The sequence below is a fragment of the Gadus macrocephalus genome, chromosome 17 (assembly GCF_031168955.1).
Source record: "Gadus macrocephalus chromosome 17, ASM3116895v1".
Lineage (NCBI taxonomy): Eukaryota > Metazoa > Chordata > Actinopteri > Gadiformes > Gadidae > Gadus > Gadus macrocephalus.
In genome coordinates, this window is record NC_082398.1 from 12,612,904 (window position 1) to 12,630,403 (window position 17,500).

The following is a 17,500-nucleotide window of genomic DNA, read 5'->3' on the forward strand; positions in this document are numbered from 1 at the left end:
CGCGCGTACCGCTTTGCAGCTGACTGCACGGCCGTTCATGTCTTTGATGGGCGGGGCCAGGTGATCCCAGTCCCGCCCCTTGTTGTAGGTGATCAGGGTCCGCACCTTCCCGTCGATCTTCTGATTGGCCAGGAACACGCCTTTGATGCCGCGCACCTGCGATATGAATGATAAATGGTAAATGGACTGCATTCATATAGCGCTTTGCTAAACAGTGGCCACTCAGAGTGCTTTACAATACTGCCGAACATTTACACATCCACACACCGACGGCGGTGACTGCCACGCAGGGCGACAGCCGGCTCGTCAGGAGCAGTCAGGGTGGGGCGTCTCGCTCAGGGACGCCTCGACACTAGCAACCTTCCAGTTACCAGCCGACGCACTCTACCCCATGAGCACATGCCGCCCATGTACACGCCCATGTACACGCCCATGTACACGCCCATGTACACGCCCATGTACACGCCCATGTACACGCCCATGTACACGCCCATGTACACGCCCATGTACACGCCCATGTACAATATACAACGCAAGCGGGTAACAAGTTGAAAGGGAAGACCGAATGACAACACTGTCGTGAGTAAGACACATTTCCAAAAAATAGTTTATCATAATGTCATCTCTGAAATTGTACACAGCTTGCCGAAATAGATAGGGAATAAAAGCACAAACAAAGCTTTGTTGATGAATACCATAATGTGTGTTTAGGGAGGAATATTTCAGACTGAAGTAAAATGAAAAGAAAATAAGACGCAAGATACTGACTGACTTTTATGTACTTTACCCATGGTTTAAAGCAGTCTCTGACGCCCATAGAGACAGTCTCTTGATATAAAGTAATTACATCAAGAGAGATGACATCAATGCTACAGAAAGCATTTAAGGAGCAATTTTCAGGCTGAAATTCAAAAACAACAGCCAAGAAAACAACTTTTTCGCATTTCTTTTTGGCATATTTCCTACTAGCATGATGTGTCTGGTCATTGTTCTTTTTGAGAGCTCTCAACCCAAACAAATGAATCAAAATATAGCATAATGCTATACTTAATGTGTCATTTAGCAGGTATTAGAAAACATAGATCAATTCGAGAGTCACAAAAAAGGATCACTTCAGTCAAGATACGTGGGGAGAGAGAGATATATCCCTCCACTTTTGCGTGGAGAATATATAGGCTTACAATCCTCTCAAAACTGGATACCACTTCCGGCAAAAAAATTATAAATACTGACGCTCTCAACACCTTTAATGTATACCACAGACCTAAGTACAGTTGCTGTGGCGATAGTGAGCACTGGCAGAAGTGAGCAGTGGGTTGTGAGTCACACCAGAGGCAGTTGGCTCTCTGTCGTTGCGTCACACCGTGTAGCCCGAGACAAAGAAGATGCCCCTGGGTGTGAGTGCAGGGAGGCGATGCCACTGAGAGACACAGCTGTGGAGTCTGTAATTGGAGCTTGCTTGAATGGCAGTAATTAAAAAGAGGTTTAAGCGCACATATGAGTTTGGGTGCAATTAAGTGAGATATATACTGTGTATTTATGTATATATATATATATACATACATAGGGATAGTGCGTTTGATTGCCATTGAGACATCTACCTATTGTCAGTTTGGATGACCATCTGTTGAGTGCAGGGCTGGCCCCGAATACATCATTTCGAGCTTTGAATATTTGTAAAGAATATATTTAAATAAAAAAAAAAGAAGGAAATTCACACTGCGTATCTCTCCCTGCCTGAACCGGCGCCGGTGGAGACTGCTGCGGAATCACATTAAAATACCTTTGAATGTTTTATTTTGAATGACGGAAAAAAGAAAGAAAAACTCCTAACGCATGGGCCACCTTTGGTCAACCTTTGCTACAAGCCTGGCCTCGGTCACTGCTCCCCCCCCCACCGTGGGGTCCGTCTCACCTCCAGGACGTCCACCAGCACGCTCTCCTCGGGCTGCTTGGTACTGCGCACGTCTCCAGCACCACCGAGTAGTACACGCCCTGAAGGTCCGACTGGTACAGGTTGTAGGTGTCCGTCTGGTACCACTCTGCAGCGCCACGAACACCTGGCTCTCATCGGTGCTCACGATGTGGAGGTCCTGAGAGGGGGGGGGGGAGAGGGGGAGGGAGAGAGAGGGAGGGAGGGAGGGGGATAGAGAGAGAGGGAGGGAGGGGGAGAGAGGGGGAGGGAGAGAGGGAGGGAGGGAGGGGGATAGAGAGAGAGGGAGGGAGGGGGAGAGAGGGGGAGGGGGGGAGAGAGGGAGGGGGAGAGAGAGGGGGAGAGGGGGAGGGAGAGAGAGGGAGAGGGGAGAGAGGGGGAGGGAGAGAGAGAGGGGGGGGAGGGAGGGGAGAGGGAGAGAAAGCGAGGTAGGGAGGGAGAGGGTGGGATGGAGAAGGAGGTAGGGGGAGAGAGAGGGAGGGATTCAAAGATTAGAAAGTGGACATTGTAGCAATTCGAAAATCATAACCAAATTTCGCCATTGTAGAATTAGTAAAACCATGAGCAAATGGAAACAATTTAGTGAAAATATAATAATTACTTATTAGAAACTATGATTACTAATATAATTCAAAACAGGAGTGCTCTATTTTTGACTCAAACCGTTTTGGCCAATGTTACTTAAGAGATATTTCACAAACATTTGTTTTGCAGGCATGTCATACTTAGGCCTATTGCTTTTCTTTCTGCCAACCCAATTTCAATATGGATGGCATCAAACAGAGCTTCATAAGATGGCAGTTGGCAAGGCCTTACCCTCTGGACACAGTGTGCAATAAGGATGAATATCAAAATGACACCTGCAATAGGATGCTAAAAAAGAATTACAGTAGGCCTACAGCAAAAGCAGATATGAAAATACTATGATACACGAAACAATGCGATGACCAAGAAAGGTGTGAATAGGCGTGAGTAAGGCCGCCAAGTAGCTTTGAAGTTACTGCACAGTTAGCTTAAAATCTTCTCCACTAACTTGAAAGAGGTCTAGAACACACAGCTGACGAAGCAATCATCAGAGCGACGGAAAGGTCTGAGGAGCCCGTTGCTACTTAAAAGTTTCCTTTTCTTTGTCTGTACGTTAACACACACATAAAGAAAAAAAACCATTAGCCGTCATTTGAAGAAGCCGGTGAACCTCGGATGCAAATGACTCCATCGCTCATGAGGCGCGGAAACAATGTGGCCCGAGGAGTGAAAAGAGGTGAGTCTGCGCATCCTGGGCATGCCTGACTGATTGCATTAACATAACATTTTGGGGAGTGAAGCCGCCTAAACGTTTCAGCGGTAGGGCAAGTCGCCTGGAGGGCGTGTCCTCCCCTTAATCACTGACACGCCACCATCTTCTCCCGGACACCAAAGATAAAGAAAAAGCGTCCCAGCTCAACCGCCCAGCTGACGAATAGCGGGAGACTTCGGAAGGACCCTGGCCAGGGTCATTCCGAAGTCTCCCGCTATTCGATCAGCTAGCGGAAGACTTTGGAACGAAGATGTCACTCTGATCCGCTGATTTCCCACAAGAAAGCTAGGATTCCCCGCAGGACCACAAGATCAATCTTTTATAATAAAAAGCATGTTTATAAAATGAAGAACGATATACAATATTAGAAACAATATGACCTCTGAAAACCTGTGATGCTACCAATAAAACATAGTAGGCCTATCCCTGTCTGAGCAGTCCCGCTCATCAAAATAATTAAACCTTTGTTTCACAGAGATGATTTCATATAAGGCAACTTTTTGTGAATGTAGAGACAGGTCATGAAAGAGTAGGTTGAGGTGAAGTCTTTTGCTCAAGTATCTCTTCCGCCTCGCTGAAGGCCGACCACTTAATCATCCCGTTCCATCTCAGGATTCTACACCAGCACACTCTACTCCAGTACGCTCCATCCCAGTCCAGTTCAATAAGTCTCTCCCAGTCTGGCGCAGTCCATTCAATTGCAGTACATATCAGATGATACTACAGATTAATCGAGGCCATGCGGCTCTAGGGCTTGCTGAGCAGCATGGATTGACTACTTTAGCGTGACTCAGGAAAGATGTGGGTGTAGAAAATAAATAAAACAAGTATCAAGCCTTTCAAATCAGTGCGTGTGTGCTGCAATTTTGTACTGCATTTGCATATTCATACAAACTGTGATGAGAGTGAGGAGGGGTCTGCCGTTACCCTTACAACATGCAGCCTCTCTCTCTCTCCCTCTCTCTCTCTCTCTCTCTCTCTCTCTCTCTCTCTCTCTCTCTCTCTCTCTCTCTCTCTCTCTCTCTCTCTCTCTCTCTCTCTCTCTCTCTCTTTCTCTTTCTGTGAGCGAGTGCCTGAGGCCAAGGACAGACGTTCTTTCAGTTCTGTGTTTCCTCATAACCAGAAAGAGCTTATGCTCACGAATGCACAATCAGGAAACGAGGAAAAACATTTAGATAAACAAGGGCTGATCCCTGGACGTGGGTCAAGCAAACACAAGCCTTCCAGGTTGACCCTGAACCGGGCGGCAGTGCACCATCGCACACATCACCGGGCACGAGTGTGTGTGCATAGCGTAGCAACTGTGCCCCCCTGTATCAGTTATTCCTAGACTCTGCATAGCCACCCCCTCCCACCCCCCCTACGCACTTGGTGTCTGTTGTACGCCGTGGCACTTAGAAATGGTTGTGTAGCATCTTATCCTAGCTCTCTTTGTTGTCTACGGGGAATGGGTTAACCTAGTGATGGTTGGTGCTTGCCACTTGGTTCTATGAATATCCTTACCGTACCGAAAGCGATATATTGTTGTTTCTATGATAAATGTATTTATTGTAAGTCGCTTTGGATAAAAGTGTCGGCTAATTGCCCTAAATGTAAATGTTAATGTTATTCCAGGTACCGCCTTCAGCTGGCGGCATTGGTGAGGGCGTTTGACCCCCAGGAGGTCGAAGGTTCTGGATCCCCAGGGAGAATATCATAAGCTGCAAGCATCTTTGAGCTACATGCCCCATCCTCATTCCAGCTCATTAATGACCTGTATCCAAATCCACTGTCGATTCCTAAAAAAACCCGCCTAGGAAATAAGTGAGAGTGAGGTGAGAACCCAATTTGACTCCGTAAGAGCATCACTCTTGATCCGAGTGGAGAGCTTCAGTGTTGTTATGCAGACCCACATGCGCACATATGCGCACCACAGGGGCCGCTCGCTCATGGTCTGACCGCGCTGGTGTGTATCCAGTGATCCATAGCAAAGCCCCAGCTTAATCCTACAGTTTCCATCCCACAGTGCAGGGGGGAAAAAAACCCCGCGCGTGAACTGCCCGACTGAATAAGGTGAGGAGGAACAGTGTTTGCGTTGCAGTGCACACATATGTGTGCGAATCTAAGATGTTAATGGGGAATTGAAAAAAAGATAAAGCTCCAGTTCTATTAAGTCCGACTCAGACTGGTCTGGTACCTACCTACCTACCTCCCGGGAATTGTCAACCGATATGAATCCATACGGCTCTCAGTGAATATATCAGAGTTATGAAAGTGTGGGTGTTTTTTGAATAACTCTAAAACCATCTGTTTGGTTCCTCGGACCTCTGGCGTTCCAAGAAGGTTTTTTTGTGTACAGAGAAAGAAAAAGGAAAAAAATGAAAAACAGGCCATCTAGGTAACATCTTTTGTACTTTCCTAAAATGTGGGGACATTCGAGGAAAACATCCCAGCAACGCTGGTGGATTCATTCCTCCAGCACACAACAACCACACCACCACCACCACCACCACCACCACCACCACCACCACCACCACCACCACCACCACCACCACCACCACAAGCCAGCGGGCTGCACCAGCCAGTAGTTGATGGGCTCCATCCATCACTGTCCAGGGCAAAAGCTGCTCCGCCGACTCCACCCGACCTCCGCGGGGGAGGGGAGAGGTGTGGGGAGGGGGATGGACGGGCGTGGGTGCGTGGTTTGGGTGGAAATCACTACAAAGGTCAGCTGGGTATGGGGTGTGTGGGAGGGGGGGGGGGGGTCCTTCATCATGGTCCAGGGCTTCAACACATGTCCCTTGATCCCCCCCCCCACCCCGACGTGAGAGAGAGAGAGAGAGAGAGAGAGAGAGAGAGAGAGAGAGAGAGAATCGAGACGGACCAAAGGAAAACAAAGACCTGAGGAGGGAAGCGAGGCATTTGCTGCATTTCAAAATACCAAAGACTGGGGTCGTTCTGGTATCTCAAAACAAAACATTGGGCTCCACAAAAATGTGTGTGTGTGTGTGTGTGTGTGTGTGTGTGTGTGTGTGTGTGTGTGTGTGTGTGTGTGTGTGTGTGTGTGTGTGTGTGTGTGTGTGTGTGTGTGTGTCGGTCAGAGTGTGTTTGTGTGTTTTTGTTTGTCAGAGTGTGTTTGTGCGAGAGATCCTTGGCCACCAGACATTATACGGTTTGGTGGACTGAGGTGGAAAGTATTAGATACCGTTTTTATGTGTTATAGGTAATATTCAATATTTAGAAAAAGACGTTAATCCACAACAACAGTGAAGTCAGATAAAAGACAGACACTCTCAGTGTCAGCTGGGGGGAAGCAGAACCATCTATGCCGTGGGTTGGTAGAATCAGTAGTAGTTGTAGAGGGCATACGTCAAAGACACTGACCATTTCGGGGACAAAGGCTCTCCTTAGAGTCCTCCGAATATGTCAAAGAGTGTGTGATTAGGAAGGTATTTTCTGCATCAATCAATAAAGAAGAATCTCTAAATCAATCGACGTGTATCACCATCAATCCATCAACCTCCCCACATGGACGTTTGTCGTCGGATTGTGTGTGAGTGTGTGTCAGAGTGTGTGTGTTGGGGCGGGGGGGGTCAGAGTGTGTGTGTGTGTGTGAGTGTTGTGTGTTTCTCAGTCCATCGACTCGTTCACAGTTCACGGCTTCTACCCATTGGCTGTGTCCCAATAACTAGGACCATTGCTACAATCTCTGGACGAAAGATCCTATGACGTACGATAATATCCGGGAATCGGGACGTCATGTGACTCGCTGCAATGGCAACGGCTTCTCATGACGCTAAACGACAAAGATGTACTTTTTTCTTGTAAACCGATCATCAGATGCTGTATTGGTCAATAGTGCTCCTAACAAACTCAATTCAAAGTTCTTAGTGCCAACTTTAAATTAAGACAAACTCCGAGACATTCCAAGAAGTTAAAACACTTTAGATAAAGTTGTACTCCTTATTTGAGAGGGTGGGTCGATGAGATATCCATCTGGGAAATAAAAACACTCATGCAGGGCAATTTATAGAGGTCGTGGGTGTTGGAGTTGCTAGGCAACCATATATATTGCGTTCTAATTTTTATATATTATATGATAGCCGCATACTTATGCAGACTCACAGGGTTTATATGACAGAGGAAATGGTTGATACCTGGCAGAAAAACAAAGAAATTGGAGATGTGCGTGTGTGTGGGGGTGCTACTGTGTGTTTGTTTGTGCGCGTCTGTGTGTGTGTGTGTGTGTGTGTGTGTGTGTGTTCGTGTGTGTGTGCATATGTGTGTGAGTGATAATCCGTGACTTGGGTCAGATCTCAGAGGATTACAGCTGAACTGCGTTCTCTCTCTCTCTCTCTCTCTCTCTCTCTCTCTCTCTCTCTCTCTCTCTCTCTCTCTCTCTCTCTCTCTCTCTCTCTCTCTCTCTCTCTCTCTCTCTGTGATGCCGTCTGCATTTTCCAGCCCGAGGCCTTTCAATTATTCACAGTGGAAAACCACTATGCTCGGAAAAAAAACAAACACACCCACACACACACACACACACACACACACACGTGTGCACATTTTGCATGCAAAACAGTATATCATCTCTCTCTCTCTCTCTCTCTCTCTCTCTCTCTCTCTCTCTCTCTCTCTCTCTCTCTCTCTCTCTCTCTCTCTCTCTCTCTCTCTCTCTCTCTCTATCTTGTTAATCTAAAAGCTTCACGTCACACTGTGCAACCTAATTGAAGTGAGCGCCGAGAGATTGACAGAGAGATTGAGAGAGAAGAGGCAGAGAAAGAGAGAGAGAGAGAGAGATATATAGAGGGAAGGGGAACAGAGATGGGGTTACACAGATAGAGAGAGAATTAGTGAGGAAGAGAGAGACCTGGGGAGAGTTACAAAGATAGCGAGAGGGAGAGTGGGCACACTTTAAATTAAGTTAAAACAGACACACACTTAGACTAATTTGCCTGCTAAACTCTTTAACGGGGCTAATCAAAATGTTGAGGCTAGGAACTCCGCTATTACGCTTATATTTGTGTCTATCTGTGTCTTCCGCATGCTTGTGTGCGCGTGTGTTTCGGAGTTAATGCCTCCTAGTCCTCCGTTGTGTATTCACTGTATGTACCCTCTCCATGCGTGTATGTGTGTGTCCCTCCATGCGAGTGTGCTCCTCTCAGTGGCTCTGAGTGAGTGTGTCAGCATCAGAACCCTATATTTTTCCTCTTTATCTCCTTCCAGGCACACTGTGTTCCCCGGCCTCTTCTGCCCTCCAGTCCCGGGGTCCACGCCTCGACCCGGGTGTCAATGACAGTGATTGCATCTAAAGTGGCCCCACTCCGCCTGCTCCGGCTCCGGGCCTTGAAAAATGCATGAGACGTCTCCCACCGGGGACCACGCTCGTTCAATCAATCGAAGGCAATAGCGCACTCAGGGCGTTGTGGCGTCTAAAAGGACCCCCGCTGGAAAATGTTGCCGCATGAACGAAGGTTCCTTCTTGGTCTATAAAGGGAGTCTTCTTATCTCTTTAACTATCTCCCCGTATCTCTCGTTCACCGTCTCACCCCCTCTCTCCCGCTGTTTCTCTCACCGTCTCACCCCCTCTCTCCCTCTGTTTCTCTCACCGTCTCACCCCCTCTCTCCCTCTGTTTCTCTCACCGTCTCACCCCCTCTCTCCCTCTGTTTCTCTCACCGTCTCACCCCCTCTCTCCCGCTGTTTCTCTCACCGTCTCACCCCCTCTCTCCCTCTGTTTCTCTCACCGTCTCACCCCCTCTCTCCCTCTGTTTCTCTCACCGTCTCACCCCCTCTCTCCCTCTGTTTCTCTCACCGTCTCACCCCCTCTCTCTCTCTGTTTCTCTCACCGTCTCACCCCCTCTCTCCCTCTGTTTCTCTCACTGTCTCACCCCCTCTCTCTCACTCTGTTTCTCTCACCGTCTCACCCCCTCTCTCCCTCTGTTTCTCTTACCGTCTCACTCCCTCTCTCCCTCTGATATTCACCGCCTCTCTCCCTCTCTCCCTCCCTCTGATCCTTCTCTCTCCCCCTCTCTGAACTCTGTGGCCCTGTATCGCTGTAATATCTCCATTGGATGTGGGCGGGGGAGGATATGTTTTAGGATGTGAATAATTGATGGAGTTGGAAAGCGATGTGTATCCTTGACGTTATTTGCATTGCGAGGCTGCGGCAAAAAAGCAGCCGTAGCGTTAGCGTCAGCATTAGCGTTAGCCTCAGTGTCCTGCGTTTACCTTTGGCAGAGCGTACTTGGGGAACCTCATCTGGACGAACTCAGTGCGTCGATGTGACACGTAGTGCTTGGTGCGGTTGCCGCTGGTAACCTGGAATATAAAAGTGATGCTATAAAGTTACAACATTCGCAATTTATCACCACACTCACCCAAGTCAGGTCAGGGATTGAACCACTTGATTAGAGATCCCACTGCCTGTTCTGATTGATCCAACATTTTAGCAGAACGAATTAGCCCATTACTTAGCAATGGATCAATGTTGTATAACTTTGATTGTCTTTCGTAGTGGCCCATACTCCCCTCCTAGACCAACTGCCATCTTCTCCTTTTCATGAGTTATTGGTCCAAACACATCCTCGAGTCATTAATTAAAGTCTCCTATCGGCTGAGCTCTCTTCAGCACCAACATTCTGAAGAGAGCTTAGCAAATAAGAGACGTCTCATCTTCCTTTGAGAACAAAGTGCATTGCGAGGTTAGAGGAAACCAAACTTCTCCCTGAAAATTCCCCTGCATGTTTGTTATGATCTCTTCTGAATCCGAGCGCATATCCCAAGCATTCATAAGTGCCCCCCCTGGCCATATGTTCAGCCTAATGGAAAGAGCTTTTCATTTAAACCTCACTTTGATTGCTATGATTGAAGAAGCAGGCCCCGGAATAGTTTTATAGTAAAATAAAAAGGAGATGAGACTAATAAATCCATGGGGTCCTGAGTAAAAACCTTGAGAGAATTGATTTAGGAAATTATAAATATCTTTCCCAAAACCTTTTCACAGTACAACATAATAGGAAAACACTATTTTTTGTGTACGCATGGGTGCGTCTGCCTGTATAAATGTGTATTCATGCAAATTTACTTATTTTTTAGAGTTGCAGATCAGGTAGTTGAAATACCCTTGAGCAAGTGCACTCCTCAGCACCACGAGAATCAGGGGTGTTGTGTCATGCGTGTCCCACCAATATTCTACACCCCCAAGTTGGTACGCCGTTTTCCAGGGAGACGAACAATAATAATCCTATTTTGTCGCCAAGCTCCCATTCTCACTCCTGATGCTCGCACGTTTGTGTGTTTGTTTACCTTGACGAAGATGTAGTCGTCCTGCACCAGCAGCGAGTTGTGGTCGATCTTCCCCAGGAACTGCGCCGTCACCATCTTGTCTGAGCAGTTCTGGATGAGGCATGTCACATAGAGGTAACCTGTGGCAACCGAGAGAGTTGGCAAATTAAGCTAGCACGAAATGTGTTACCAATAATACCTTGACACCGGGGGTATTTTAGTTAAAAGGATTTTGCTGACGACTTACAACCATTCATTCACACATTCACACACCAACGGCAGAGTCAACCACGCAGGCGACAGCCAGCTCATTAGGAGCAGTTACTGCGAGCCACTTGCTCAGGGACTACTCGACACTCGGGCCGGGCAACGAACTAGCAACCTTCCGGTCCCCAGCCCCCGTGGCTCTACCAAGGTAGCGAGGTATGAATTGATCTTTGGAGACAGGAACAAAGAAATGACAAACTTTGTTGCAGAGGGGGTTTCGTTACGGGGGCAAACAGGAAGTGGCCCTGAAGCGCATCCACTTTTTGAGTAGCCAAGTGGTGTGCAGCGGTATAAAGGACTGCAAATCATTCTGAGCTAAAAGGGATGGCTGCAATAAAAACTGTTCAATAATAATGAGCGGCGCTGACTGATAAGAAATATGGGGAGTCGTCGTCAGTCGTTTGAGTTCAGACCCGAGACGATCAATTCAACAGGATACAATCTGGGCCTTCGAGACAGCGATGTGAATACAGTTTACTTGCCTTGAATAGGAGACAGGTGGCCATTATCATCAACTCAACGCCGAGATGGCTGTCCACTGATATTAGCCGTTAGCGGTAAGCGGGCGCTAAGCTAAGCAACGGCACATTGAACTCCAGCTGGCAGCTGCGCTGCGACATTAGCCGCCAAACCTACATCGCGATGCCTCATCCCAAAGAGTCCCAGGGGTGTCGGGGTGCCGCACGCACACACACACACACACACACACACGCATTCACACACACACACACACACACACACACACACACACACACACACACACACACACACACACACACACACACACACACACACACACACACAGACACACACACACATTCACACACACACACACACACACACACACACATTCACACACACACACACACACACACACACACACACACACACACACACACACACACACACACACACAGACACACACACAAAAATGAAATGAATACATTTTAGTTTCCGGTTCTTATACGCCTCCCGTGATAGCCGGTGCTCATTTTAGCCAGTGTGGTTGACAGCTAGCCACTGTGAGCGCGGGCGGTGCTAATTTATTGAGATGCCCGTGCATTTAATCAAAGCAACATATGGCGGAGAATTCATTAAAAACCTATTAGAAGGGGCTAAGCACTCTATTCCGGCTTGTGACACATGCACTTCTTCATGCAGTCGCTATCTCCCTCTACACACAAACTGCATACGCAAACGCACACACACACACAGAGGCTGTGGCTCACAAAACAAGGTGGTCCGACAGAAATGCACATGCAAACACACACGCGCAACCTCTGCGTTAACAATGTGGAACAACAACCGAAAACAAAAATACCCACACACGTGAAAACACACACGCTCACAACCTCTGGGATAACAAGGTGGTATGATGAAAGCACACACACACACACACACACACACACACACACACACACACACACACACACACACACACACACACACACACACACACACACACACACACACACACACACACACACACGCACACACACACGCACGCACACACGCACGCACACACGTCCTCTAGCTTTACAAACAGGATATTATGGCAGGGAAAATGGTAAGTACCCTAAACAGTGTCAGGTGAAATAAAGCCCCACCAGGACTAGGGATGTGGATTTGAATAATTGATTTAAGTGTTATGAATCCTAATCATACAAAGGCCTGCCGTCACTGTTTACTGTATTTCCATATTGTTTGAAACACTGACCGCAGCCAAGGGGACACGTGTGGCAAGCTAGAATAAATGAACTCTGATACTATATCGTGATGAAGAGTGCCCTTGCCACACAGTTTGCTCCATGCCTTACAGTGAGTCCAAAGATCCACAAGGGGTCAATGGAAAATACTGGGAAGAAAATAATTCCGGTCCACTCATTCACGTCCCTGCAAAGCAGGGTCCCAGGTCTGTGTGTTTGAGTTCTATAGACCCTTGTGGGTGTGTGTGTGCGTGTGTGTGTGTGTGTGTGTGTGTGTGTGTGTGTGTGTGTGTGTGTGTGTGTGTGTGTGTGTGTGTGTGTGTGTGTGTGTTTGTGGATGATGGCTTGTTTCAGCACCTCTGATTGGACTCTGGGGGTGGGTGAGGCTGCACCCCTGCTTCACATTGAGTCATCAGTGTGCACAGGTAAACCAGCCGTCTCCACACACACGCAGGGAGAGTTCCTCTAGATGGCAACATGGAGCAATAGGCCATGTGTCATTGTCAACAAACCTTTACAATAAACCGGTCCTTCAACCCCACCGCCCTGCATGCTTTTGTCTGCAGGAGCCCAATAGAGGTCCCCTAGGTGGAGTGTGTCAACCAACTAGGTGGAGTGTAGCACGGAACTAGCCACAACCCAGGAGGCCAACATGAATAGTAGGCTACAACAACTATACCAAGTAGGTCATCTCGCTGTGTTGGGGGCCAGGATTAAAGTATTGTCTGTTGTAGATATGGATATATACTCCATGTGTTTGATAAAACAAAATGAGAGAACTAGGCAGAACAGGCTATTGATCTTGTAACTCTCTTTGCAAACTGGCTGGGAGAGTTATAGCCGGCAATTGCCAGAGATATTCCCAGAGATACTATCAAAAGGATGTTGTTGAAGCTTTACAAAGACTTTCAGATATGAGATGTAGGTTTATCCTGTGATGCAAGTGCAGCTTGCCGTTAGGATGTAACCACTTACAATGCCATAGCTCAATAGAACTGGAAATAAAGTGCATGCTCCGTCACAGACAAAGCAAAGACTGAAATAATCGGAAGGTCTACTTGACCGGGGTCCAGCAACTTAACATGATTAACATCAAACGATGATAACATTATCGTTAACGAACAGAAAAGGGATCTATAGAGTTAATTTAATATCCTCTTCAATGATATAGTCACGATGCCTCTCACACAGACGCACACAAACGTTATTTCAAACATACACACACATTTAACAGAAAGCTGCCGCTCTTAGAACTCCCCTACACATTTGACAAAAAAACTGTATTTTGTGAGGACATTCTCTCCCTTCCAGAACGTCCGCGTATGACTGAGTGAATGGGTAAGTGGGTCAGATCAGAGGGGCATACAGCAAGCAGATTGTCTTGGCACGCTTGGACGCTGCCGCCATACGCGCCACGACAAGGTCACTTCCTGTTGGCTCCTGCCCTTCAACATACCTCACTGCGCTGTGTGAGTCTGCAGGGGAATTATGGGTAAGGAGACCCAAAGAGAGAGGCTCCCCGGTAATGGATCAGAACGCACGCACGCACGCACGCACGCACACACACACACGCACACGCACACACACACACACACACACACGCACACACACACACGTTCTTTCCTTCCGTCCTTCCCTGCTGTTAGGGCTAGAGAGAAATCACACACACCTATTGAGTGCAACACACCCTGCGTTGCACTCAATAGGAGTCCGTAAAGAAATGTAGGGTTGATTTGATGTTGTTCTGTAATTGGTAATGAGAGAACCATCTATTCCCCGCTTTTTTAACACTGCAGTATGTCTTGGGCCAGGCAGTCAATGACGTTCTTCAAGAAGCTGGTGGGTTAAGCATCAGGGCAGCCTGCGGATGGGTTGAGATGGGTTTCTGTTTCCACAATAGCTTTGTAGTCTATGGCATTAAATCGTGTCATATTAGCCACATTACCTATAAATAAACGAGGTGGTGATCCAACATTTAAGGTTTAAACTGAAACATTGATGGCTCGTCTAATACCTTTAATTTGTCAATGAAAAATAACTCATTGCATTTATCGGTGACGGGGAGCTCAGGGGGTCTTTGTGTTGAGGGGCTTGTCATCCCATCAATGCAAATAGGGTCCGAGCATTATTGATGTTACTGTTAGTGATGTTGGAGAGGAAGGATTCTCAGGCACTTTTTAATGCTTAACTGCAGAGATAGAGTTTCTCTTTATAGACGTCATCATGACCTTGAATTTTGTCAGTCAGTTGCGCTCAGCCTTACGGCTTTCTCTTTTGTCGACTGCTACAGATTCAGCCTTTATCCAGGGTGCTTTATGCTTAACAGAAAATATTTTAACCTTAACAGGCGCAACAACATCAATTTTGGAATTAAAGTTATCTACCAGATCATCAGCAGAACATGAGGTAAGGGATGGTAGCATAGAGATGGAGTTTTTAAAGAGTGCACTAGAATTGTCATTGCTATACCGTTTGTTTAGCAGTATTTGATATGATTTGTGTGTCAGGGATAAAGGACATATCGAAGAAAACACAAATGGTCAGTTAGGCAGGGATCAATCACAGAACCATCCTACAATATGTATCTATGTCTGAATGTCTACGGACAAACTCACACCATCAACAAACGAGGTCACCCTACAACGCAGAGAACCTATCATCTCTCCCATTTCCTGTGCATAGTCTAAGGTGTCACTAAACACACGCACGCACGCACGCACGCACGCACGCACGCACGCACACACACACACACACACACACACACACACACACACACACACACACACACACACACACACACACACACACACACACACACACACACACACACACACAGAGCTGTGCTGTCTATCTCATATGGATTTGAATTATCAGAGAGACCCTCACTGGCCAGCTGTGAGGAAAATTCCCAGGAAAATGTACTGAGGAGTGATTTCCATCTCTACTCGCACCTCTGTGGTCGCTTCCTAATCAAGGGGATCCAGATGGTGGAGCCAAAAAAACTGAGAGGAGGGAAGGAGGTGAGGGCACTTATCCCCCCAAAAGGTTTCCACTCCTGGTTATTGCACTCAGTCTTAAACACAGTACCTCAAGCCTGTTTCAGCAGGTGTGCCATTTTATCATTGTTGTTAGAAAGGTATAGTAGCTCTTGGTTCTTTTTTTGTGTTTTCTACTTTGTATTATTATTGTCCATAATACTGTATATAGATATTTGTCATTTTTAACGTTCGATTTTTACTTCATTCATATAATAATAATAATTATCATTATCCGTCTTTTTAGATTGATGTTTTCTTTTGAAGAATCGCTTCTGTAACGGTCAAATTTCGCGTGAATGAATAAAGTTCCCAACCATCCGTCCATCCATCACCAGCCCCCTGTGAGCCCCTACACCAGGCCAGAGGAGTACTGGCCTAGGGGCGGCAGTAGCTCAGGACGTAGAGCGGGTTGACTGGTAACTGGAAGGTTGCTAGTTTGATTCCGGCTCCCCCTGGCTGGGTGCCGAGGTGTCCCTGAGCAGGAAGCCTCACCGCTCCTGGCGAGCTATCTGTCGCGCTGCGTGGTTGACTCCGCCGTCGGTGTGTGAATGTGTGAATAAAAGCGTCAGCATCCCCTGAATGTAAATGTAGTCCATCACCTCCACTGGAGTCCTGCATCTCCATGTGCACGAGGTCAGGGTCCACGTCCACCCCCGACACAGACCTGCAACAGAACACCATTCATTCAGAACTCAGGCTCCCAGGTTATGGGACTAATGCGTATGCACGTGGGTTTTATAGTTCATTAATGACCAGCAACCTCGGGCAATCAAATGAACATAGAACCCTCAGTCTCTCACACAAAGCCACACTGTCTTGGTAACTTATAGCCTGTGAATTACAACCAGAACACTTTTATATTTATTATTTGGTGCCAAACATAACATGATTGATAGACTCAATGACCTCTAAAGATCTCCATCGCTCTTTATATTAAAAGCGAGCGTGTGCTTTCGCCCCATGAACGGGAACCAATCAGCCTCTTAGTTTCGGTTTAGCGAAGAGGTCAGAGGTCAAGAGTTGGGTGGAGTATGGAGAAGACTCCATTTGCTCCATTAAAGGGCGGAACGGAGAGTTTAAACCTTGTTACAGTCCACCATAAATCCTCCTTTATGAGCAATTAGCGGAGGAGGAGGGAGGGAGGGAGGGGGGTAGGAGTGTGTGAGGTGTGCGGCAGAGAGAGAGTGAGGGGAAAGTGAGGGAGGGAAGGAGTGAGGGAGGGAGGGAGGGAGGAAAGGAGTGGGTGAGGGATGGAGGGAGGGTGTAAGGGGAAAGAGAGGGAGAGGGAGGAAAGGATTCAGAGAGTGAGGCAGGAGAGAGGGGGTACCCCTCTTGTTTGTCCAGAAGTTGATTTCATTCCTCTCTCCTTTTGGAGTTTTATTGCTGCCGCGTTCAAGCGCTCGGTTCGGCGAGCTGTCAGCGCGTCTCGATTTTATTGCCTGTTTGCAAAATATTCTCCCAACAACAGCCGACCGTCAATTTCATTCCCGCACTCGATTGTATTTTTTCCCTCGGTGCGATTTCAATTCAATATATGACAAATGAGTTGAATCAAATAGGCTTCTGGATGCAGAGAGGGCCGCTGGAAAGAAAAACTATAACAAGCAGGAGGACAAAGACAACACTGGCACACCGGTGTAAACTTTGGATTGTTCCTGACGAGGCGGCGGGAAAAAAAACCACACAAACTGGATTGTTATGTTGTAATATGATTTAAAGTAAGCAGCTGTCTTTTTAGATCGTGTAAGGGAGGGAAATCTATGGCTAGACAACCTCTCTGAACACAATTCATCCAGAAATACACCCATGCACGCACACACACACACATTAACACACACATACACACATTATGGAGTACACCATAATTGTATTCTCTTGTTAAATTGTGAGTGAAGGAATCACTTCATGAATGAGTGGATGTATCTGGTGTGGTAACTAGGATATTTCCAACGAAACACACTATAAACAACGCCATTGGATGCTTGACTCAAAGTGACA

General features: G+C 47.1%; 1 protein-coding gene across 1 annotated transcript in view; it reads right to left on the reverse strand.

The window, feature by feature from the left end:
* The window catches only part of sorcs2 (sortilin-related VPS10 domain containing receptor 2), a 36,250-nt gene that overhangs the window by 16,104 nt on the left and 2,646 nt on the right, over positions 1 to 17,500 (reverse strand). The window contains 7 exon segments of the mRNA XM_060035909.1: positions 10 to 156; positions 1,916 to 1,968; positions 1,971 to 2,045; positions 2,048 to 2,093; positions 9,436 to 9,525; positions 10,513 to 10,631; positions 16,102 to 16,166. Coding sequence (XP_059891892.1) covers positions 10 to 156; positions 1,916 to 1,968; positions 1,971 to 2,045; positions 2,048 to 2,093; positions 9,436 to 9,525; positions 10,513 to 10,631; positions 16,102 to 16,166 — 595 coding nt within the window.